At 55.6% G+C, this 24,945-nt stretch overlaps 1 protein-coding gene across 2 annotated transcripts in view; it reads left to right on the plus strand.

The window, feature by feature from the left end:
- The first annotated feature begins 13,794 nt into the window (after window positions 1-13,794).
- RBM19 (RNA binding motif protein 19) overlaps window positions 13,795-24,945 on the plus strand; it is a 73,071-nt gene continuing 61,920 nt past the window's right edge. Inside the window, exons 1-10 of one of the 2 annotated variants that reach the window (XM_075534082.1) lie at window positions 13,795-13,939; window positions 16,929-17,111; window positions 17,940-18,059; window positions 18,253-18,291; window positions 18,488-18,680; window positions 20,089-20,345; window positions 22,135-22,218; window positions 22,799-22,877; window positions 23,479-23,550; window positions 24,698-24,901. In XM_075534082.1, the coding sequence (XP_075390197.1) occupies window positions 13,904-13,939; window positions 16,929-17,111; window positions 17,940-18,059; window positions 18,253-18,291; window positions 18,488-18,680; window positions 20,089-20,345; window positions 22,135-22,218; window positions 22,799-22,877; window positions 23,479-23,550; window positions 24,698-24,901 (1,267 nt within the window). In that variant the 5' untranslated portion in view covers window positions 13,795-13,903. The remainder of the gene's footprint in view (window positions 13,940-16,928; window positions 17,112-17,939; window positions 18,060-18,252; window positions 18,292-18,487; window positions 18,681-20,088; window positions 20,346-22,134; window positions 22,219-22,798; window positions 22,878-23,478; window positions 23,551-24,697; window positions 24,902-24,945) is intronic. The other variant, XM_075534083.1, reaches the window with a different exon arrangement.

A 24,945-nucleotide genomic window follows, 5' to 3' on the forward strand; every position in this document is an offset into this window, starting at 1 on the left:
GAAATGTCTCAGGTTAGAGAGGTGTGACAGTTGGGTATTTGGGTGCCAACATGGCACCCATAAGAAGATATGGGTGGAGTCTGGCCTGTCAATCAGGTCACAGCCTGATGGTACCTCCTGGTGGGTGTGGCCTTCTCATAAGAAGGATCCTGGGATCTCCTCTCTCTCTTCCTTCCTCCCCTCTTCTACCCCCCACCCCCTGCCCCACTTCACCTTCCTGTTGGTGAGCCACATGGTTGAGACCTTCCAGAGCCTTGTGATGTTTCCGCCGCCATTGGATCCACAAGACTACACCCACCAGCCTGCAACCAGCCTACATTCCACATCATTGCATTTGGCCGCTTGAATCTGAAGAGGGACTTATGGACTCGTATCAGACTTATGGAGTAGTATTGGACATCTGGACCAGGTTGGGATGGTTTTTCTGATATAGAACCACTTCTTGATATAAAGCTCTCATACATGTGTGTCTCTGAATTCCTTTCTCTAGTCAACCCAGCCAAACACAAGAGGTGCGTGATGAAGGCAGGCTACTTCCACTCGCTGTGATTGTGGCCATTTCAGCTGGCTGCACACAAGCCCCGTGTGACAGACTAGAGCTGTGGTATGGAGTTTCCTGGGCTGTAATCTTTGTGGAAGCAGATCACCAAATCTCATTGCCATGGGGGTCCCTGGCTGGGCTTGAATTGCCAAACTAGGTTGGCAGCCGGGCACTTCACTGTTACGCCACCAGGATCCCTCCTAATTCCTCACAGAAGTCAGAAAGCCGTGGTAGGGGCATGGCAGTCATGCGACTTGGGCTTGGAACATCTAAGTGGTTGGGGTCTCCCCGTCTTCAAACTCAAGCTCTGGTTCAACTGCCACCCAACAACCATGGCAATGATACAAAAACCAGAAACACAAACTCGCAGCCATCAAGCTGATGCTGACACAGAGCAGCCCTGTAGGGTGGGATAGAACTGCCCTGTGAGTTTCTGACATGGTAACTCTTGATGGGAGCAGACAGCTCTGCATGTCTCCTGTGGATTGACTGGTGGTTTCGAACTGCTGACCTTGTGGATTGTAGCCAGTACAAATGAGGCAAATTAGTCCTACCTGGCAAACACGCAGGCCCCCAGCTGGCCTGTCAATCACCATGTGCACATGAGAACTAGAACTCATAAAGGGTTGCCACCTGCAGTGTGAAAGGGAAACCCAGGTGCTGACATCCTTCCGCATGGGTGCCTTCAGCACACGTCCGCAGGATAAACTTGGGACTCGTCTGGGTTTAGTACGGAATAGCCTGCAATCCCGGAGGCTCCTTCCTGCTGGGAAAAGAACACACACATCCCACATCCCCTTCCTGACCTTTTTTAAGGCTATGGCTGATGACAGGCCTTGGAGCATTGAAGCCTCACCAACACCTCACCTGCCCAGGTGTGTGCAGCCTTGGGCCAGAGACGTGGAGGCGTTGTGCCTCCGCATCTCTGCTTTACAGGTGAGGACACTAACAGTGGAGGCTGTAGAGCGTCGTCTATAGATGACAACCTGCTAAGAGTGTCACTCCAATGGTGAGGCCATGTGGGGTAACCCAACCAGCAGATAAGCTCAGACTGTCTTGTGCTTACTTATCTGTTGTGAACTACTTCACTTTTTTTGTTCGCTCCTCTCCAAGAGTCTGCTCAGGAGCTCAGCAGCACTCAAGCGATCGAAGGATGCGTTGCATTGAGTCCATCTGCCCCCCACAAGGTCTCTTTAAGGTGTGGAAGAGCAAGGGGGTTCCTTGGAGGACTAAAGTGCGCCTGGCCACCACGACCCTCAAAGATAATAATAAGCTTTCCGGGAGAGCATTCAGCGAACATCGACATTCAAGCCGGGTTCAGGGAAGGATGTCATCCAGGGATATCAATACTGGTGTCAGATGGGTGTTGTCTGAAAGAGAAGATCAGAGAGATGTTTACTTGTGTCTTATTGACTAAGTTATTCAACTGTGTGGCCCTCTGCCGACAATGGCTATCCTTGAGAAGAAGGGGAATTCCAGAACGCTTCGCTGGGCTCATACCGAACTTGGACGACGGATGCAGAGGAAGTCAGGTGGACAGAACAAGGGGACGCTGCATGGTTTAAAATCAGGAAAGGTGTGCATCTCACCAGACCTCTTCGATCTGTGTGCTGAGCAATCTGAGAAGCTGGACGATATGAAGAATGTAACATCAGAACGGAGGAAGGCTCACTAGCAATCTGATTATCTACATGAGAGAGAGTATGCCCTGGTCGTGTAGGTTACACGGTGGTCTGCTCATTGCAAGGTCAGCAGTTTGAAACCACCAGCCGCTCCTCGGGAGAAAGACGGGGCTTTCTACGCCCGTAAAGAGTGACAGTCTCAGAAACTCACAGGGCAGTGTTACCCGGTCCCATCAGGTCAACATCGACCTGATGGCAGTGAGTTTGGGTGTCCATGCAGGTGACACAACCTGGAGTACCGAAAACCAAGAACATGAAGTCCTTGGAGATGCAGATCAAAGACCCGACAGCCTTCGGTGGATTACAACCCGGCAGAAAGGAAACAAAGCCCTCTGGACGAGACGCGTAAGCAACTCTGTGATGAACCAAGAGAAGGTTGACCTTGTCGGGGACTGCATGCTCCTCGTGCAGTCCAGTCTTGCTTGACCAGAGGGGCCGTGACGTTGCCTTGGGCACATCGGCTGCACAAAGCCTCGTTACAGTGTTTGAGGGCTAAGATGTCACTTTGCCGACAAGTGAGCCTGACCCAAGCCACGGTCGGTCCTGGCAACCATCTCCTATGCATGTGAGAGCTGGGCGCCGAATAGGGAAGATTGCAGAAGAGTGGCTGCCTTTCGGTGGCCGTGCTGCAAACACCATGAGGATTGAGGAGACCAGGGACAGCCGGAGGCACAAACTCATGTGACTTAGAGGAAGGACGGCCAGGAGGCTCCTTGGTAGTGACACTGATGAGACCTCATCTCGTGTGTCTTCAGAAGAAGACCAGCCCCTGGAGGACAGCCTGTTTTAGTAAAGTGCAGGGCCAATGGAAGAGAGGAAGACCTGCCAGGAGATGGACGACCCTGTGGCTGCGACCACAGGCCTACACGGAAGAGCCAATTGTGAGGCTGGTGCAGGACTGGGCGGTGATTCGTTCTGTTGAGCATGAGGTCGCTATGAGCCGGAACCCGCTCTTCAACACTTGACGACCACCCCCATGACAAAGCAATGTGGAAGGAGGACCAGGGGTGCGACGGTTAGGCTAACCAGGACATAACTGGTGATTCGCTCCTATAAAGATAGTGGTGATGTGGTGGTGGTGGTTGTGGTCACACAGGTCATTCACGATGCATTGGAAACAGCTAGGCGGCAGCTGGTTTGGTTTGGGTAAAAGGTTCGACAACACAAAGGTGAATGCTCAGCCGCAAAGCTGAAGGATCGCTTTTGAATCGACCCAGCAGCTCAGCGGAACAAAGGCCTGGCCACTGGCTTCCATAAAGAACCCAGCCCCCAAACCCTCAGGGGCCATTCTACTGTCACATGGGCTCACTATTAGAGCACAGTCACAAAGGGGGTGGAGTCAGGGGGCAGTGGTGGGTCAGTGGTAGAGTCCTCGCCCTCCATGCAAGAGACCAGGGTTTGATTCCCAGCCCTGTACTCCATGCCCCTCATGCCCCTCATGCCCCTCATGCCCCTCATGCCCCTCATGCCCCTCATGCCCCTCATGCCCCTCATGCCCCTCATGCCCCTCATGCCCCTCATGCCCCTCATGCCCCTCATGCCCCTCATGCCCCTCATGCCCCTCATGCCCAGTGGAGCTTCTGATGGGCTAGAGAGAAAGGCTTGATGATCGCCTTCCAAAACCCACCAGGAGGGACCCTCTGGATCCCGATGGCTTGATCCCTCTGTGCTCGCAGTTGCCATGAGTGGGGACAGATTTTGGAAGTTCACAGGCCCTGCCCTTCACTCCCCAGCCAGGCTCCAGGGACAAGGCTCAAGGCGTGGGCGGTGACAGCAGCTGGTCTCTGTGAGCTCTCCCCGCCACTGCCCCTATCCCCCGTGGGAAGAAATCTCATTACCCCCACTTTACAGAGGAGGAAACTGAGGCACTGGAGGCAAGCCCACGCCCCTCACTTCCACCCTCCTGGTCCGACCAGACCAGTGTGGATGGGTGGGTGGCTTCCCATCCTTCCCCCTCCCCCAGCCCGAGCGTTTCCCCCCCCCCCCCCCCCGAGCTGGGTCCCTGCCAAGTCTTGGCTGTCACCCGGGCGCACCTTTGATCACCAGTCAGCGTTCTTGAAGTGCCCAGCCTCCCAGATGTTGAGCTGATCAAAGGCAGCTGTTGCCTGGGCTCCCCCAGAGCCCACACTTAGACACACACGAGGCAGGGCAGGGCCCTGATGGATGGGAGTCCAGTCGGCAGGCGGAGCCTGGCCCTGGGTGTCTCCCTGTCCCTGCAGGGCTCAGAAGATGCTAAGCTGTCCCTGCAGCAAAGATGCTGAAGCTGGGGACCCAAGTGTGCCGGGCTGAATGGCTGGATGCGGCATCCAGGTGCCCAGTGGGGAAGGAAGCATGACCTCAGGGTGGCTGTAGAGGGGCTGCCTCTGGTTTCCACGACAACGGGGGCTGCCTGCAGTCCCCGGCCCTTGCCTCGGGTCTCTGCCTTCTGTCCTGGCCGCAGATGGCCAAGGGCTGGTGTCTGTGGGTGTAATGGACGAGCCTCAGCAGGACCACACCTTTCCGAGAAGCACTGCTCCCCAGTGGGTTTCCCACCCTGTGAACTCTACAGAAGGCCAGCACGAGCAAGCACTGGCTTCCGTATGCCTTACTTCTCAGTCTGCAGTGGAGGCTTGGGTTCCCTGAGGAAGGAGCCTGGGGGCGCAGAGAAGCAGGTCCTCTGATAGAGTGGATGGAACATGTGAGCCTGTCCTTGCAAAAGGAAGCGCGGAGCCGGCTGGGTGCTCCCCTGGCTCGCTGTGTCCTCTGGCCCTGACAAGAGGTACCCTGGTGTCACAGTGCTCAAAGCACCCAGCTGCTGACTGCTGAGCGCACAGTGGGTGGTTTGAACCTACCAGCCGCTCCAAGAAGCACAGGAGAAGCCAGCCGTATGCTTCCAAAAGGATCCAAACAAGGAAATGCCAAACCACCCACTGACCTCAGGGGGGAGGGGATGCGGGCTCAGGGACCTTTTGGGTTTAAAGGTCCAGGGCTTTCCCCCACAGCACCCCTAGGGCATCTCCCAGAAAGAGGTCCACATTGGGATCCCTGCCACGGTGACAGTTGCGCTCTGCCGCAATGGGGTCACTGGATCAGAACAGCCTGTAGGGCAGTGGGCAGCAGAAACAGGGAGGCCTGGGGAAAATGGGGCATGGGAGAGCAGGTGCACAGTGCGGGCCTGGGAAACAGGAACAGAAGCCAGAAGGGGTGAGGACACAGGGTGCACACGGACTGAGGAGTGTAGCATCCAGCCCCGCAGGGAGAGGGCAAGCGCTTTTTCTTCTCTCACCCATTCCGCAGATACACAGGGCACATGTTTGGGTCACAGAACCTCATGTGCATGACAGGAGCCCTGGGGGTGGGGGGTGCCATGGGTCACACCTGCATTGGCCTGCCAACCACAAGGTCATCGGTTCAAACCCGCCAGACCCCCCAACCCCACTCTCACGGGGGGATAGGGGAGGTGGGGGAAGATCTGCTCTCCATAAAGATTCAGTCTTGGAAAATCCCGAAGGGGATTGGACTCGGGTGGCAGCGGGGCGGTTGTCTGGGTTTGTGAGGAGCGTCACCACCTCCAGGGAGGCCAGGTGCTAGCAGGAGCATCCAAGTGCAGAGAGACTAGCAAGCAAGGCCTGGTGATCGCCCCCAGAAAAGCAGCCACGGAAAGTCCTGCAGACCACAGTTCTACGCTGGCTCACAGAGGGGGTCACTGTCAGGGTCCCCTCGGTGCTCAGCTCCAAGCCCATCATGGTGCAGACATAATATCCTTCCCAACCGAGGGTGCTGTAGGTGGCAGTGGCCTGGTTTCAATAGCTGAGGACACAGGGACCCAAAACACGGCCTGTTTGCTCTGGCTCATCCTAGCTGTCAAGCTAGCCACAGTTCAGACGTGTGCAGGCCAGGTGGTCCACACAGCTCTGATCGTAGACTCCAGTGGTTATCAGTGTAGACCCCATCAGCCCCATTAAGAATGAAGGCAAGGCATACTCACATCTTGGCACTTCCTTATTAGTCTGCCGTTCAAAACCACCAGCAGCCCGCTGAGGGAACGAGGAGGCTTGGTCCTCAGAGAGGTACAGTCTCAGAAACCCACATGGGGCAGTTCTACTCTGTCCTCTAGGGTCACTGCATCGGAGCGGACTCGGTAGCCCAGAGTGGGCTTGGTCTGAGGGTGGCGAAACGACGGACCAGGGTGCTTGGGTGGCACAAGCAATGAAGCCCATGGCTGTGGGCTGAAAGGTTACAGGGACGAGTTCACCTGGAGATACCTTAGAGGAAAGACCTGTTGGATTACTGCGAACATCAGAACCGCTGACACCAGCCAACCGGTTTTTGTTTGCTGTCTGTCTGCCCGCCCAACTGGACATCCACGGTATACAAGAAGTCTCCCTGGGAGTGTTTACACTGCGGTTCACTGTTTAACAATAGAGTCTTTACTCTGCCCATGACGGTAGTGTAAACACTCCACTGTCAGTGACCAACACACCCTGCAGTGAATGGTGGCCTTTTCAATGGGATCACCTGCTTCCCAAACCTGGGCTCTGAACACCTGGCCCCCATCAGTTTCCCCGCTGCTGTCTAAGGCTGCCCTCAAAGCCACCAAATCCTCAGGGTACCAAAAGAGAAAAGGAAATGCAAATCTCACGGGAGCAGAAACGGGTGGTTCTACTTGGAAGGAGCAGTGCGTGAGCCAGGCCATATTGTGTGGGTGGAGCTTCATCCCTCCCTACCCACCTGCCGGCTGGCATGTCCTTCTGTGGGGGCATCCCTCTTGTGAGTGTTTCAGATACCATGAGGGTCCCCCCATCCTGGGCAGGGCTCAACAAAGCTTGCAGACGGGTACCGTGAAGAAGCCTGGCGGCTCTCCAGGGTTCAGAGAATACCGCCAAAGACATCTCCGTACTCACTTCAGTCATGCCACCAGGAAGGACTGATCCCTGGCGGGGGGTGTTGTGTTTGACTAAGCGGGAGGTCAGTGGACAATGAGAGGAACACCCAATGAGACAGGTGGACTCAGTGGCTGCAATAATGAACTTGAACCCACCAACGATCTTCCGGAAAGTGCAGGACCGGGCAGTGGTTCATCCTGTCGGGCATCAGGTCACCATGGCAACTAGCAATGATCTGATCCCGCCCCAGCAAACGTCCCAGGCCTTCGGAGGCCAAGCCCTCCCACCCAAGCTGTTCTTCCTCAGCACTCGCTGCCATCACCCTCCTCCTCTTCCTCCTCCGCCTCCTTCTCTTCCCAGCCTCACTCCTGATACTTTCCTTTCAGCTCTGTTTATCTTTCCGGAGTTCTTCATATCAACCAGCAGGAGGCTATTCAGAAGAGCTAACCACCAGTAAGGCTGGGCACATGGCCCATCGGATGGGGGCTGGGCCCAACTGGCTGGAGCTTTCCAGAAACACTGAGTGCTGAGCAGCATCTCTGCTCAGCCACGCCTTGAGCCCTCCCCGCTCCAGCATGCACGTGACTCCCCTGAACATTACGGCTAATTGGAGGGGAGGGTCTGGGTCCCACTCCCTGAGTGCGGAATGGTTCCCCCACCCACTCCACCACTCACACTGTGCTCCCAGCCTCATCTGTAACATGGGTCCTCACGGACGCGGGCCTGACCTGCGGCTTCACAGGGACACGGCATGTGCAAACAGAACTCAACTCAAGGCCGAGCGGATGCTGACTCACAGCAGCCCTGCAGGACAGGGCAGAACTGCCCCCTGTGGGCTTCCGAACCTGCCCATCTTTAGGGGAATCGATGGGCTCATCTTTCACCCCAAGGAGCGGCTGATGGAGTTGAACTGCTGTCCCGGTGGTTAGCAGGCTGGCACATAGCCCACTGTGGTACCAGGGCTCCTCACACCTGTGCAGTGCTCAGCAGAGACTAGCCCCCAGCGGCCATTCAACAAATGTGTGTGTCTGTCTGTGTGTCTGTGTCTGTCTGTGTGCTCCAAAGGGCTTTTCCAGGGCTCCCTTTTCAGAAGTACATCACCAGACGGTTTTTCTGAGAAACCTGGGTGGGTCTCAAACCTTCCGCCTTGGGTTAGCTGCCAACTGCTGAACTGCCTGCGCCCCGGGTCTGCCCCGGATGCAGGGGAGCCGAGCGGGCAGTGCAGAGGGCCCTTCCAGAGGCAGCGTGTCCCCGCCCCTCCCTAGGCCCCGGCCGGAGGGGAGCCTGGGACAGAGAGGGGCCGATCAATCACCGTGACTTTAAAGCCAGCCTGCTGTCCGGTGCCCCGTCTTCCCAATGTTTCTCTTAGCTACATGGTAACACCCGTTTGTTTAGAACTCGCAGCACATACATCTTGGCAGGGGCTTTGATCCCTGGCAGCTGTGTACGTGTGAGTGAGGCCGGGTCCCAGGGGCACACATAGTCAGCGGCGCTGGAGCCAGGCTGGGTAGGCCTCTCTCATGCCCTCTGCGCCTGGTGAGTCCACCCCAGTGAGGGGCGTCTGGAGGCAGAATTTGGAGCGAAGGCCTGCTCCCCAAGTCAGATCCAGACACGCTCTGATCCGGGTGCACCAGCTTTGCAGCAGCCCTCTCTGGGCCTCACTTAGCTTGTCTGTGAAATGGGCAGCCAACGAGCCCCTGAGGCCAATGAACCAACCCAAACTCATGGCCATCGAGTCGATGCCGACTCACAGCGACCTCACAGGACAGGGTAGAACTGTCCCTGAAACTTTTTTTGTGATTCAAGTGGGTTTTTATGAAGGACGGGACAAGTTTTAGGTTTTATCATTTCAAAGGGCATCAGCAACCTTGTGGAAAAGAGCACCCACATGTGTGGAACTGGGAGGGCATTCCCTGGAGGATCCCAGGGACTGAGGGGTCAAAGGGAGCAAGGGGCAAGAGGGCGCAGAGGAGGGAGCAAGGGGGCCAAGTGTGGGGTTAAGAGAGGCTGTGGGCCCTGAGTAGGCTTGGATCAGGCCCGGATCGGGTGCATGAGGGCCTCAAGCAGGCCCAGATTGGGCCCTGAGGGGGCACACCCAGGCGGTGCATGTGCACCCCACCCTCAGACCTGATACTGACCAGGAGCAGGGTTAAGAGAGTAGGAGAGAGTCCAAGAGTGTGCTCCCTGCCTTTATTCTAGCCCAGCCTCTAGCTGGGGGGAGGCAGGGTTGAAGGTACTGGTTGACCCCATTGCTGGGTGTTGAGCACAGCTGGGTGCTGAGACTGAAACTCTATAAGGGACTTAGAAAGCCCCAACTTTCTTTGTCCCACGATATTCGCTATCACAACAACAAAGTAAGTGGAAACCCCCCCCACCAAGTAACTCACGGCTATCGAGTCAGGGCAACCCTACAGGACAGTGTAGAACTGCCCCTGTGGGTTTCCAAGACTGTAACTCTTTATGGGAGCGAACAGCCTCATCTTTCTCCTGAGGAGCAGCTGGTGGTTTCGAACCGCTGACGTTCCAGGTAGGAACCCAATACATCACCACGACGCCATCAGGATCCTGAAGTAAAATAATGCTCAGGAGAACACTTTGAGTCTTGCACTCAAGTGAGGTCGCAGAGCCGAGGTGCTAGGGACAAGTGCCCAGTCCTCCTGGTCAGCAGCAGGCCCGGAGGCACAGCGACTACATGCACCATCCTCCAAGTCTCTGACCAGCTTCCCCTCTGAGCCTGAGGGTGACACCTGTCGCCCTGAGTTGACTCGGGATTAACTGACCTCCCTGAGGCGAAGCGAGGCGAGGCCAGCACCGAGGACAGATGGAGTGGTGGGCTATAGTCAAGTCATTGGCTTGGGTGGGGCTTGGGTGGGGCTGCACAAGGTGGTGGGAGTGGGGGCAGGTGAGCAGGGAGGCAGGGACCTTGAAGTTGACTTGGAGATCTCGGAGCCCTGGTGGTGTAGTGGTTAAGCATTGGGTGCTAATTGCAAGGTCGGCAGTTAGAAACCACCAGCCACTCCTCAGGAAAAACACAGGACTTTCTGCGCACAGAAAGAGTGACAGCCTCAGGAACCCACAGGGGCCGTTCTACCCTGTCCTCTAGGGTCGCTATGTGTCAGCATTCACTCGATGGCTGTGAATTTCTTCTCTCCCCCTCCCTCCTTTTCTTTAAACTACTTACTGACCAAGTACAGTCAAGGGTTATGCTGAGCAGGCTCCAGCTGGCAAGAAAACCGGGTTCACTTGGGATCCCTGGGTTGTCCAAATGCCTTGTCAACAACCTAACTGACACTGGGAGGCCTGGTGCTGCAGCTGTTCTGAGTTGGGCTGCCATGCACAGGGTAGGCAGTTCAAAACCACCAGCCCCCCAGGTCTTCCTATTCCTGTAAAGTCTCAGAAGCCCACAGGGGGCAGCTCTACAGTGTCCTCTACGGTCACCACGAGTCTCCGTGGGCTCCGTAGCAGCGACTTCGAGTTCCTTGTGTATGTTGTTGCCCTGCCTCCAGGCAGGCACACTGTGAACGTGCGGTGCTCTGCCGCCCTCTGACGGCCCATCTCTAGAATTGCAGGCAGTCGTCCAATGCAGGACCGCGCAGGCCTCCTTTGGCATTTAGCAAGGCCTTCAAAGGTAAATTTGCAAGCAAGGAGGCAGAAAGGCAGTGTGGATGGCAGCTCCTGTGGGCTCTTAGCTTCACCCCGTACTTCCTGGCTCAGTGCACTCGGGGAAGTGACTGCGCATCTCTGTGCTGGCTTCCTCACCTGTGAAAGGTGCGTTGTCATTGCATCCTGGCTTACTGTGAGAGTTACGTGAGCTGCTGGTCCATCTAGAGCCAGGGCCGGCACCTCAAACTCTGGTTTTGGGACCAATGTTAATGATTGGGTTCAAATCCAGGTCTGCACCACGGCACTATCAAAGAGGTCGATTTACAGAATAAATGATACATTATCAAGAGTTCATGGGGAAGGGAGGATAAAATAAAGGGCTGATACCAAGGGCTCAAGTAGAAAGAAAATGTTAAACAGATAATGGCAACACACGTACAGATGTACTTGACACGATAGATACATGTATGAACTGTGATAAGAGCTGTAAGTACCCCCTATAAAATTATAATATACATATATAAAATTATGTTACATATACGTATATAAAGAAACCAGTTACCAAAGACCACCTATTGCAGTGGTTCTCCACCTTCCTAATGCCAAGACCCTTTCATACAGTGCCTCATGTTGTGGTGACACCCCTTCCCCCATGCCATAAAATTATTTTTGTTGCTACTTCACTGTAATTTTGCTACTGCTATGAATCGGGTAACTCCTGTGAAAGAATTGTTTGACCCCCAAAGGGGTCAGGATCCACAGGTTGAGAACCGCTGATCTATTATATGATTCCATTAATATGAATATCCAGACTAGGTAGAATTATGAGGGAGATGGGGAAATATGTCTAAAGTGTCTGATATTTCTTTCTGTGGCGATGGGAATATTCTAAAATTCATTGTGGTGATGGTTACACCTATCTGTGAATCTAAGCGATTGTGGAATTATATACAAAAGTGAAGTGTATGATGTGTGAACTCTATCTCAATAAAGTTGTTGGGGGGAAAAAAAACAAGTCGATTTCTCTCCCCAGAGGACGCGTCTCCACAGATCAAGTTCGCGTGGGAAATCTCAACAATCCAAACAGACTGAGAGTCTCAGCAACCCTGATAAGATGGCATAGAACTGCCCTTCTGAGTTTCCAAGACTATTCTTCTTTATTGGAGTAAAAAGCCTCATCTTTCTCCCCAACAGTGGCTAGTGATCTTGAACTGCCGACCTTGTGGTTAGCAGCACAACACGTAAGACACACATACATAGAAAGCAGATGGTCATCAGGTGGGGAGTTGCCGTGTAATGGATACAAAGTTTCTGTTTGGGGTGATGAAAACCTTTGGAAATGATACAGGCAGGCCCCAGATCACAGATGTGTTCCAGTCTTACATCCTTCTTCAAATCCATTTTGTATCCTAGCTGGGGCGATGATACAGTTGCAAGGATGGCTGTCACATCCCTCTGTGGGTTACCAAATCATGAAAGAATGCCCTCCAGAGCCATAAAAACGTTTTGAACATAGTAACACTTAAGTAAAAAAGTATCGCTATAAGGGGTCTAGCTCCGGCATGAAAGGCTTTATTCCAAACAAAACCTGTTAGAACAGTCTCTGGTCTCCCATCTGTGGGTGGCTACAGACCTGTCCTTTCAGCCACACCCTTGTCTTCCATCTCGTTAGGGGGTCTTACACATCAAAGTCCTTTCAAACCAGTGACTTCTGAGGGAACCTGCAGGGCCAGGTCAATGCAAAGCCCAGAAGTCCACTCAGGAGGTGATGGCAACTGGGTGGGTTTTTTGGGGGTGGTGGTGAGGGGAGGCGGTGATGGTGGCAAAAGGGGGGTCTCTTGATAGATTTTCTCAAAGGATGATTATGGGGGTTTATTAAGAAGAAATTTTAAGAAAATAGAAGACTGCATTGGTGGAAGAAATGCCCAGCAAGTTACACTGAGGATGGTTTTTGTTTGTTCGTTTGTTTTCTTTCATGATAATACAGGGTTGTTCTATAATGATTTTTTCCTTAAGAAACCTGACCCCACCCCACCCTACCTACAGCCCCAATCCTGCACCTTCAGATGTCTTTTCGTTCCCCAAATGCAAAGAATGTTTCAAAGAAACAAAATTAAGAGACCTAGGGGGATGCTCAAGGTGCCGTTTTTGACGCAGTGTAAATCAACGAGCCCAGAATCCCTTGGGGGAAGAGATGGGCCTGTGATTGGGACACATAGATTAGGCTAGACAGAAGAATCCCCAAGAGGCACAACTCAAGACTGTGCCATCCCAGAGCCACCATCTCCATCAAGGAAGGGTGATGTTGATTCCAACTCAGAGGGACGAAACAGGACAGTGAAGAACTGCCCCACGGGGTCCCCAAAGCTGGCATCTTTATGGAAACGGGACTGGAACATCTTTCTGCAGGCTGGGTCAAAGGGCTGACCTCTCCGTTTGCAGCCCAGGGCTTTAACCGCTGTGCCTCCAGCATGCTTTAATTAATCCTGTTCATCCTAATCGAAGAACACAAAACAGCTCACAAGAGGGAAAGTTAGCCAGGATCTGGCTCGCACGTGGCTGACTGGCGAGGGCTTAGAGACTTGGCCAGGCTGCAGCACCGGTGCTGTGAGGTTGGGGATGGGGGGCAGGTCTTGGTGGCAGGGTTGAGTGTCCGCCTAAGCTGAAGCGCTGGCTTCATACTCTGCAGACCGGCGGCGACTCTGGGCAGGTGCAGCTTCAAAACGGGGTGTTTACATCCAATGCATTGTGAGAGTTAGCCATGCTTGCTATCAATCCAGGAATTCCTGGTGAATGGCCTCTGGGTGTCAGTTTCCCCATCTCTAACCGGGAAGCCGGAGTCCCCAACTCTTGGGGCTGTCTGCGGACTTACCGCAATAGTAAAACAGAGTAAGGGCTCCCCGGCCAGGCAATGGTGGGACACACGTGTCAGCTCGCGCCAATATCAGTAAGTGGCGCCCTCTACCGATCGCCGCCGCCTAGGTGGCCGGCCTAAGGGTCTGCGCCTGCGCAGAACGGGAGCGCTCCGGCCGGCGACTTCCTGGTTTGGCCACGCCTGCTTCCGGTCGTGCCGGGCGGGGCGGGGCGCGGCGCGGCGCCTGACTTCCTTCCGGGTTGTCCAACATGGCGGCGCCCACAGCGAGAGCGTGAGTGTGGTTGGTGGAAGCCGCTGTCAAGTTGTGGCAAATTCAGAAGAGGATTCACCGCGCGCCATGTCACGACTGATCGTGAAGAACCTCCCGAATGGGGTGAGTGTCGCGTCTGGACGTGGGGGGTGAAACTCGGACCGCCTTGGAGTTGGAGGGGGCGGTGTCGGCCGGGCATCCTCGGGCTCCCTCTCCGGGGCAGGACTCCGAAGGAAGGAATTCTCCGTCCCAAAGGGCCAGGATCCGTGGCTCGTCCTCACCAGCAATCGGCGATCGACAGGGACTCCTCAGACCCTTAATCCTTAATTCTAATTCTCACTCTCGTCTTTTGCTGCACTCGGTTAACGTCGGGGCAAGCAGGAGCTGTGTTAAACCATGGAGGGGGATGAAGGCTTGGAGCCAGTTAACCTCTAAGCAGCCCAGGCTGGCTTGCCTCTGTTCGGCTCCTGCCCATGGTAGAAACCGGCCCATGACCAGCATTCAGTAAATGAGTCGGAGTGGGTGAGTGGATGTGGTGCTCAGATGCTGGGTCATCAGTACCTGGATCTGTGTAACTGTCCTTGGATGGAGAGCTTCAGCACCACGTGATGGTGGTCTGAGCGCGCATCCCTGAAGTATAAAGTGTGCCATTTGGCTGGAATGAAAGGTCCTGGGTACTCTTGACTCTGGCCCCTGGGAGTCCCAATGGAGAAAAGTGAAGACCGTAAGCCGTGTGTTTATTGCTGTGGGTGTTTATTTTAATTCGGGTGTGAAGGGTAGCCTATTATATGCGATTTTAACATTTCAAAGTCTTTTGCTCCATCCTATAGTGTCTCTCTCTCCTTCTCATTCCCTCGTTCTCACTGGCTTACAGAGTCATCCTCTTTGGTGGCTTGTTTTCAGGACCCCTCTTGCTCCATCCTAGTGTGTCTCTGTCTCTCTCTGGACCCCTCTTGCCCCATCCTATAGTTTCTCTCTCTCTCTCTCTCTCTCTCTCTCTCTCTCTCTCTCTCTCTCTCTCTCTCTCTCTCTCCCTCTCCCTCTCCCTCTCCCTCTCTCCCTCTCTCCCCCTCTCCCTCTCCCTCTCCCTCCCTCCCTCCCTCCCTTCCTCCCTCTCCCTCATTGTCACTGACATCTCTGTCCAAATTAATGTGCTTATTCCTTGTCTTGGGCCATTTGTTCCATGGAGGTTTGGTTCCCCACCCCTATCCCGATGAAAGATGAGCCCAGCTCATTTCTTTCAAAGATCTGTTATTCAGCCCTCCCTCAGCTTTAGATGTTGTCTCTGGTGCTTCACTTGGATGGATAAGGATCTTAAGACCCCCTGCCCAACCAGCTTATTGTACTTCTCAGTGTGTTCAAGTCTCTTACCATTGCTTGTATTACCTAATAGGTGAGAGAAGTCATAGACGTGTTGAATAAGGTAGCTAGCCCTTTGATAAACTTACTGTGTATCAAAGACCCTTTTCTAGGTGCTGGTGAGTCAGCTCCAACTCACCAGAGGAAACATGGGCAGTCCTGTGCCATTGTTGGTTGAGCCCATTGTTGAAGGCATGTTGTCAATCCACCTCCTGACTGGTGGGGGAGGGGGGGCTCCTCTTTTTTGTTGACCCTTTACCAATCACGATGTCCTTTTCCAGTACTTTGCAAAACTCAATGCCATCCAATCATTCAGACTCACAGCGATTCCATAGAACAAGGGAGAACTGCCCTTGTGGGTTTCCAACACTCTTAACTCTTTAAGGGAATAGAAAGCTTGGTCTTTCACTCACAGATCAGGAAGTGGTTTTGAACTGCTGGCCTTGCGGGTTAACAGCCCAAAGTGTGTAGTCACCTTATAGGACAGGGTAGATTTCTCCATGGGGTTTCCAAGGCTGTGAATCTTTATGGAAGCCAACTGCCACACTTTTCTGTCTTCCTTGAAGCTGTTGATGTGTTCAGAACACCACCCTCTTGTTAGCAGCTGAGCACCCACGGCCACTGTGCTAACAGGGTCCCTCCCTGTGGGTAAAAACAAAAACCTGTTTGCTCACCATAACTGTATGAGGTGAGTTTCGTGATTGTACTAAAGGTTTTAAAAAATCCAAAGTACAGAGTCTCTCAATAATATCAAGTCCCCTATATCATCCACTATAACGCTGCCATCTCAGTCCTTAATTGCACCTGGGACGTCCTTTTGTCGTGTAGGGTAACATCAAGGGACTAAGACATGAGCATCTTGTGGGGGGGATGGGATTTTTCTGCCTACTTCAATTAACCACCATTACGTAACTTACCAGGAGCCCTGATGGCTGAGTGATTACACATTAGGCTGTGATCCACAGGGTCAGCAGTTCGAGACCACCTGCCTATCCTTGGGAGAAAGATGAGCTTTCTAAAGTTATGGTCTTGGAAACTCACAGGGACTGCTCTACCCCATCCTATAGAGTTGCTATGAGTCTACATCGACTAGATGGCAGTGGGTTTTTGGTGTAATTCATCAAAAGCCCTCATTAAGTCTCTACTGTGTGCCAAGTTTGGGAGAAAGATGACGCATTCTGTTCCCACAAAGACTGGCAGCCTCTAAAACCCTAGGGAGCAGTCAGTCCTCTGTCCTGCAGGGCCTCTATGAGTCAGAATCAATTCGGTGGCAATGGGTGGCCTCGGGGCCCTTGTGGTGTGCCGGGTAAGCGCCAGGTCACAAACTGACTGGTCAACAGTTCAAACCTACCAGTCACTCCCCAGGAGAAAAATGCAACAGGTCCCGTGAAGTTTGACGACCTTGGAAACCCAATGGGACAGTCTGCCCCCTAGGAATGCTATGGGTTGGAATCGACTGGACAGTGCCCTTTGGTACAAAGGACAATGCTGGACTCCTTTCATGACTGGTCTCCTTATCCTCACAGCAGCCGCTAGGGCAGGGCGATGACATTTCAGCAGCTACTGAGTTGATTTCATTGTCGGTGCACCAGGGTAGGGACTTGCTTAAGCCACACAGGCTGGAAGTGTGGGGGCCAGAGCCCAAGCCGGGTCTCACACCGGACACCCTTCCCGCCACCTCATCTATGAGAGTCCTTGGGAGAGTCTTGTCCCCAGCCACCTCCCCCTCCTCCCGTCACTCCTTTTGTTGTAGATGAAGGAGGAGCGCTTCAAGCAGCTGTTTGCCGCCTTTGGCACACTGACAGACTGCAGCCTGAAGTTCACCAAGGATGGCAAATTCCGCAAGTTTGGCTTCATCGGCTTCAAGTCCGAGGAGGAGGCGCAGACAGCACTGAACCATTTCAACAAGAGTTTCGTCGACACGTCCCGCATCACGGTGCGTTGGCCCCGGGCCAGCCCATCCACTGGACACTGCACGCTGCACGTGGCTCCATGAGACTATCGTTTTCCCCATGGTCACCAGTGGCACCTAGAGAATGCCTTACACCATGTCCTGGGAACAGAGAGAGGGAAGGGCTGAGATACTGAGGAGGGGTGGAGCAGGATAGGGGGTGGCAGAGAACCACATAGAGGGCAGCTTTAAGAGCGTATCATTAATTTCAGTTTGTGAGATGGCCTGTGGAAATATATTCAGTGTGTTTATTTTAAACAGCCCACTCCCAAAAAAAATCCCTCCTTTTAAGACCTCAACAGTGGTCCGAGTGGCCTTAAGAAAGAGGAAGAGGAAGACTGAAGTGGATTTGGAGTCTTCAGGGGCAAACTAGTCCTGGACCCCGTCCCCAGAGATCCTGGTTGGTGGGCGGTGCAGGGTACAGTGCCAGGGGCTGGAGTGTGCATGCCCAACAAGCTGCTGGGTGGAGACAGACCGGTCTGTAGCATTCACTGACTCCGCCCCCGCTTCTCTGTGTGGCATTGGGAAGTCCAAGCATGGTGGCTGCCAGCCTACATGGCCTCCTGTGGGTGCAGTGATGGGGAACACACAGAAGGCCCCAGCTTAGCCTGGGAGAGGGGCTGGGGAGGACTGGGCAGGGAGAGATCCTGGAGGAGGAGAGCTCAGGTTAAAGCTGAGAAGTCATTGGCTAATTAACCAATTGAATGTGCCGCACGGAGACCCCCCTCCCCCCAGCTTGCAGTTGCTGCAGAGCCAGCCCCGTGCTGAGCACCAGGGTCAGAGTGACCGCCCCCATCCCTTTCTCCCACATAGGTGGAATTCTGCAAGTCGTTCGGGGACCCGACAAAGCCCCGAGCCTGGAGCAGACATGCCCAGAAGCCCAGCCTGCCTGAGCCTCCTTCCAAAGGCCCCGTCGCCTCAGAAACAAAGCAAGTATGTCCAAGATCACCCCAGCCTGTTGTCGTTGGCAGGGTGGGCACTGCCCTGGAGGGTGATGAAGCAGGAACCGTGTGGGAACCCCTCTGACGGTCCCGGGAGGAAGCAGCCCCATCTCTCACCTCCCTTCCTCCCCCTCCACCTCCCCCCCACCCCCCGCGGCCCTCACAGCCTCTGCTTCTCTCTGCAGGACGATGGGAAGAAAAAGGTCGCCTGTGAGCTGGAGAAGGTGAGGGCCTTGGTGCTTGGTGACCAGGAAGCAGTGGGGTGGTACTGGGAGGGCGCACAGAGCCCCTGTCTCTTGCGACACCCCCCATTGTCCCCATGGTTCCTTGAGCCTCCCAGACAGGAAGACCCACCCCCCTCTGCCTCTGCCTTCCTCAGAGCCTCACTCCTTCTGACCTTCCCCGCTCCTCTCCCACCAGCTGAAGGAAGACAGCGAGTTCCAGGAGTTCCTGTCGGCCCACCAGAGACGGTCGCAGGCTGCCACCTGGGCCAACGATGCCCTGCCCACTCAGCCCGAGAAAGGGAGGGCCAAGCCTGCTGGCGACTATCTTAACTTCGACTCGGACTCGGGCCAGGAGAGTGAGGAGGAGGGGCCCGAGGAGGGCCAGGAAGGTGAGCGCAGCCTCGGAGCTGGGCCACCATATAAGGGCCCTCGGTGGCAGGTGCTGGGGCACAAGCACCTCGTCACTGCCTCAGCTGATCTTTCCACCTCGTCTGCTCGTCCTTCGTTTGTTAATGAGCCTGTCCGTGTTGATTGAGAGCCGGCTGGCTGGCTGGCAGGCAGGTGTGTGAGGCATTGTGGGCATACTTGCTGAGGGAAAGACCAGGCCACCATGCTGCCCACGGAGCTGTCACTCAGCGAGGTGTCAGTGGTAAATGAGAAGTCAGTCACACGGGCCGTTCTATCATGGCAAGTGGCAGGGCACCAGGAGAGCTGCCAGGGAAGCCTGCGGCAAGCCCCAGGGCCCACTGCTCTCTAAGGGACGCGCAGGGCCAGAGGTGCTGAGGTGAGAATGGAAACGGATCCTGGGCGAGGGCCTGGAGGATGTGAAGTTCTTTCCCACGTCTTCTTGTTTCAAGGAGACGTGAGAACACATGTAACAAACGCACCCTCACGCCCACTTCTGCCTGCGCCTCTGGGGGGCTTTTGTGTCGAGGCATGTGGCCGCGCTTGCTGTCCTTTCCCTGGTCGTTCCATCCCCCTTGGGAATGTGAGCTGGCCGTGGGTCTGCTTCGGGGCTGAGCAGAGACCCGGGGTCTCCCACCTGGCGAGTGGTCTCCAGGGAGAGGGAAGGCTGAGGTTGGGTTCTTGAGCCTCTGGGAACCCCCAGCCACCCAAGGTTTGGTTTGGTTTTTTATTATCGTGGGTTTGGCGGAAGGTCCCACAGTTTTGACCCAGATTGCTCAAGTGGCTTAGACTGTGTCCACTCTGCCTGCTCTGCTTCCAGGAGCCGTGTTTTCCTGCCCCACCCCACCCTGCCACCACCCCAAACTTGTTTGGCCCGACGCTTCCCTTTCAGAAGCGAAAGGACTCAGCACCCCCTGATGGTTGCCACTGAGTCAGTTCTGACTTAGCAACCAGCACCCCCCGTGACAGTGAAAGTGCTCGTTCTGAGTTAAAATCCGGGATAGTGTGGGGAACACTGCTCTGGGCTGATCCTTGGCCTCGTGGTCCCACAGCACCCCAGTCCTCGCAGGTGTTTCCTTATTGAACGGCTGCTCTGCTCTTCAGCTCCCAGGAGACCTTGGGAGAGCCGCTGCAGGGTTTCAAGAGTGTCGTCTCTGGGGCCTGTCCGGGACACCGGGGCCTTTGGAAAGTATGAGGCCCGCAGCTGGGCACTATCGAGTCCCTCGGGCTCCCCTGAGGACTTGCGTCTGGTACAGCGACCTCAGAAGGGGAGTCCAGCCCGAGTGACGCTGCCTGTAGGAGGAGCCGTCCGATGTGGAAGAGGCCCTTCAGGGCAGCCCCCGGGGAGGAAGCGGGAGCCTTCCCGACCTGACCCCCACCTTGTTTCCCTAGACCTCCCCGCAAAGACGGCTGTGCAGAAGGGGCTGTCTGACATGGACTACCTGAAATCCAAGGTGGTGTCAGCAGAGCTAATGTCGTCTTCTGAGGAAGAGGGGGAGAGTGAAGATGAAGCCGTGAACTGTGAGGAGGGCAGCGAGGACCAGGATGCTTCCCCCAGCCCCACCAAGCCCGCTGTGCAGAAGAAGGGGGCCAGCCGGGAGCAAGGGACCGCAGCCGGGAAGGAGTGCCCACAGGAAGCCCGAGTGGAGGTTTGTGGGCACCCAAGGGGCAGTGCTCCTGTGGTTGGGCCCACTCCTCTGTAGGGGTGTGGCAGGCAGAGCGGGGAGCCGAGCTGTGCAGCCCAGAGGGCGTCTCAGGCTGCTGTGTGACGGGACTCAGACTCGCAGGCTCTAAACCCAGAGTTAGGAGTCTTAGCCTTAGTTGGGACACCTAGGGCTGCAAACCTCAAGGTGATTAGTTCAAAACCTCCAGCCACTCTATAGAAGGAAGAGGAGGCTCTCCGCTTCCGTCAAGATTTACTGTCTCAGAAACACTCAGGGGAAGTGCTACTCCTCCTGGAGGGTCACTCTGAGTCAAGATCCTCTGACGGGGCATCCACGGGGCGGAGGGGGGGGGGGTTGGGGTGTTAAACCCATCATTTTCATAGGATTGTCGGAAGGATACCACAGGCCAGAGTCTGCAGCATGCTTGGTGCAACTCCAAACCAAACCCCCTGCCAGCACATGGATTCTGGCTCATGGCAACCCTCTGTGGGGTTTCTGAGGCTGTAGAGCTTTATGGGAGTAAACAGCCCTGATAATCTCCCACCTAATGTCTGGTGGGTTTGAACAGCCAACCTTGTGGTTGGCATCCTATTATCACCCAACAGCGTCTCCATGGCTCCCCTAAATCAACAGCAGCACAGCCCCCTGGGCTTCAGGTCTCCTGCTTACTACCTCTGCCCACCCTGTAGCCTAGGCCCAGACCTCACACTAAACATTTATATTTCCTGGGCCCTGACCTCATCGCAGCTCAGGTGTAAATGGGGGCTTGGACTCTTCCCCCCTCGGCCCAGATTCTGCCTCTGACAGGCACAGACCAGGATGGGCAGTTGCAGGGTGTCAGGCCCTAAGGCAGCTGTGTTCAGTAGTGCATTGCCGCAGCCACACAGAACTCACAGACAACGCTCCAGAGGATGGGGTTTCCCAGGGATGTTAACTGGCTACAACTGAGGTGAGAAATTAAGGGTGCATTTATTCAGTCAGGGTGGTTTCTTCTGTGCTGTGCCCTCAGGCTTCTTGCTGGCACTCAGCCTCTTGGCCTGGCCCAGCCCTGCTCAGACAAAGCTCTCTTAGCATTGCCAGTACATGCCCAGAGGGCATCCCACTCTGCTGTAAGCCTCAGCCTGCAGGCGCTCGCCTCCAGTTCTGTGGGTCAGCAAACCCAGCTCCTCCAGTTAGTGCCCAGAGGCTCCCCACTCCTGAAGCCAGCCTGCTGCCCTCCAGCACCCGGCCTTACTTGCTCTGTGACTGGAAGTCCACCACTCTGTCACATGATATGTCTCCTGGTTCTATGGCTGATGCTCCTCTGGTGTCACAGCCATCACCTGGACCAAGGAGGTCCAGTCTACATGGATCTCAGGGTCCAAAGGACCTACTCCAAACTTGACTCTGCTCTCACTGGTAATGAGATCCCCCTGCCACTGCTCAGTTTACCCCCAGCAGGACTTCAGTCACTCAGGGCTGGATTGTAACATCCAATCAGTTTCGTCCCCTCCTTATACAGACTTATCAGGAAAATGGGGGCCATTTTGTGGGAGCAGTAAAGCCTTTGGCTGGAAGAGCCAGTTTAACACTTACTGACCCACGTAGTTCAGGCCCAAAACATCCCATTCAGCTGGTTCCTCCTATAAAGGCTTATTCTGCTTCCAGGTTCAGCTAACGCGAGTGCGGCCGAGTTTGGGCAGGAAAGCAGGAGTGTGCTAGCCGGTCAGCAGTGTGTTCTATCACCCCCTGGGCTGCCGGGAGCTCACTGTGTCGTTCTGTCTTCTCTGGTCAGCAGATGGAAAAGCCAGCCATCCAAAAGGAGCCCACCACGCCCCACACCGTGAAGCTGCGAGGAGCCCCGTTCAATGTCACCGAGGTACGTGCTCTCCAAGGACAGAGACATGCAGCTACTTGGGCCGGAGGCGAGGGGGCTGCTAGGGCCGCCCCAGCTCAGCCAAGAGCTGGGGGGACCTGGGGGCCAGAACCAGGATGGAGGAACCAGGGCAGTGCGCAGGACGGCGGGGCTCACTCCCCATCAGCTGCACCAGGGCTCAGCAGGCTGCTGTGCTCACGGGAAAAGGCACGCTGCTGTTAGTGGTGCAGGGTCTGTGGTCCTCGAGGGGAGCCCTCGTGGCACAGAGATGAGGCACTCGCTGCCAGCCAGCCAAAACTTTGCGCTTGGGACCCACCCGCTGCTCCGAGAGAGGGACATGGCACCAGGGTCTGTGAAGGTGCCGGCCTTGGAAACCTTCAAGGCTAGTTGAGGTTGGCTGTCCCTGCTCTGTAGGAGCCCGCTGTGGTCCTTGTCACAACTGAGCGCCACCCAGAGGCTCCTGCCAGGGGCAGAACAGGCAGCAAAGGAACAGGCGTGCCCTTTGCTTGCAGGTCTGTCTGAACCAAACTTGTCCCTCTTTCGTGGGATTGATAACAGGGATGACCTTGGTTTCTCCTGACAGAAAAACGTTACAGAATTCCTAGCACCCCTGAAGCCGGTGGCCATTCGGATCGTGAGAAACGCCCACGGGAACAAGACCGGTACGGAAGGGTTGGCGGGGGAAGATGGACCAGTCAGATGAGTGGGGAAGGACAGGGTTAAGGGCAACCATTCCCCCTCGCTTGTGGACCTTGCATCTGTGAGCACAGGACCCCATTTCCCTGGGCTTCCCACTCGGGGGGGAAAGGTCAGCAGGGTTTGGGGGCTGCTGGGCCTGTCCATCAGCAATAGTGAGTGCTGGGGTGTGGGCGGGCGAGTGTCCTTTTCCCGAGTGTCCTCTTGGTACTGCAGCCCCACCAGCCGGGCCATGTCCGGAGCGCTGAGGCAGAGCTGTCTCACTGAGCTGTGTGGATTCGCTGTTAACACGCAAAGGGGACCTCGAGCAGGGGCCCGGCCCAGGGTGAGCATACAGGAAGGCAGAGGGCTCCTGTGGGTGTGACTCCAGATGGAGGAGCTTATCCACAAGCCACGCGCACCGCACTCCACGCTCCTCGCCAAGGGAAGGTGGGCTGGAGGACGGCAGGAATAAGAGAGCGCTTCTCCCCGGTTTGGGTCCGGTCTCCTCGCGCCCCCAGCACAGTGAGTATGTCTGTCTTGGGAGGGTCCCCCACAGCCTTCACCTGTGTCATTTCCACCCCTCAGGGTATATCTTTGTGGATTTCAACAGCGAGGAGGAAGTGAAGAAGGCGCTGAAATGCAACAGGGAGTACATGGGTAAGGGAGCCCGGCGGGCAGAGGCTGGCCGGTAGGGAGGCGGGTTTGAGTGTACCGCTGAGCGCCAGGCCCTGGGCTGGGCTGGGAGACAGCTGGGAGCAGGCAGGTCCAGACAATAGGTGACTGGAGCTGGCACAGGAAGCCACAGAGCAGCGAGCGGCAGGCCAAGCAAATGTGAAACAGAGGTTTGGGCCTCTAAGAGGCAGGAGGCCTAGTGGCGCAGTAGGCTATGCATTGGGCTGCTAACCACCAGGTCAGCGGTTCACACCCTCCAGTTGCTCTCGGGGAGCAAGATGAGGCTGTCTGTTCTCAGGAAGATTCACAGCCTGGGACACCCGCAGGGGCAATACTGCTCTGTCCTCTAGGGTCACTGTGAGTCAGAGACAGCTGCTCGGTCAGAGTGAGTTGGGTTTTTTGAGGCCAAGAGGCAGAGGGCGCAGGCCTTTGTCACCTCCCACTGATGGACATCGGGGACGGGGACACCTCGGGCCCTGGCCTCTGGGCTGTGCAGACCAAAGAGCTGGCCATCTGGCCTCCTGGTCATTTCCAGAAGAGTTTACATTTTCTAAAGTGGGAGAAGGGGGAGCAAGTTTCTGAAAGGACCAGGAGGTGGAGGTGGTGGTTTTAAGTGGCGTGTGGCGTCTCTGTCCCCACAGAGAAGGTGACATTGGGACAAAACCTGACGGACTCGAGGGAGCAGGCCCCTAGGCCGTGGGGGGGGCGGGGGACGGGTTCCCCTAGAGGGGGCGGCACGGGGACACGGGCTTTGACAGGAGATTTGGGCTCTGTCAGGGCAGGTGCAGCAACTGTGGGCAGGGGTCTGGGCAGTAGGTCCAAGGGTGAGTGTGGGGTGTGCACGTGGCAGATATGGGTACCATCAGCAGGACAAGGGGGGCAGCACTGACTGGTAGGTGGGGAGGGCCCAGAATCCTTAGGCTGTGTATCTGTAGTCTGAGCCGGACCAGCCACACATCTGAAACTGAAGTTGAAGAGTAAGAGAGGTTTGAGAACCTTGCGGTTCAGCCCAGTGGTATCCAGTGTGGTCATGTAGGCGCCCTGGCCACGGCGTCTGGGAGAGCCACAGAGAAGAGCTGGAATGCCCAGGCAAGGCCCCCCATGACCTCTGACCCACCATCTCCTCATGCAGGTGGCCGCTACATCGAGGTGTTCCGGGAGAAGAGCGGCCCCGCGGCCCAGGGGCCCCTGAGGAGCAGTGGTCAACCCTGGCAGGGCCGGGCCCTCGGGGAGCACGAGGAGGAGGAGGACCTGGCCGACTCCGGGAGGCTCTTTGTGCGCAACCTGCCCTACAGCAGCAGCGAGGAGGACCTGCAGCTGCTCTTCTCCGCATACGGTACACCCTTCCACACCCCCGCGACCCTCTCGAAGCCCTCTCAA

This window comes from Tenrec ecaudatus, chromosome 16 (assembly GCF_050624435.1).
Source record: "Tenrec ecaudatus isolate mTenEca1 chromosome 16, mTenEca1.hap1, whole genome shotgun sequence".
Taxonomy (NCBI): domain Eukaryota; kingdom Metazoa; phylum Chordata; class Mammalia; order Afrosoricida; family Tenrecidae; genus Tenrec; species Tenrec ecaudatus.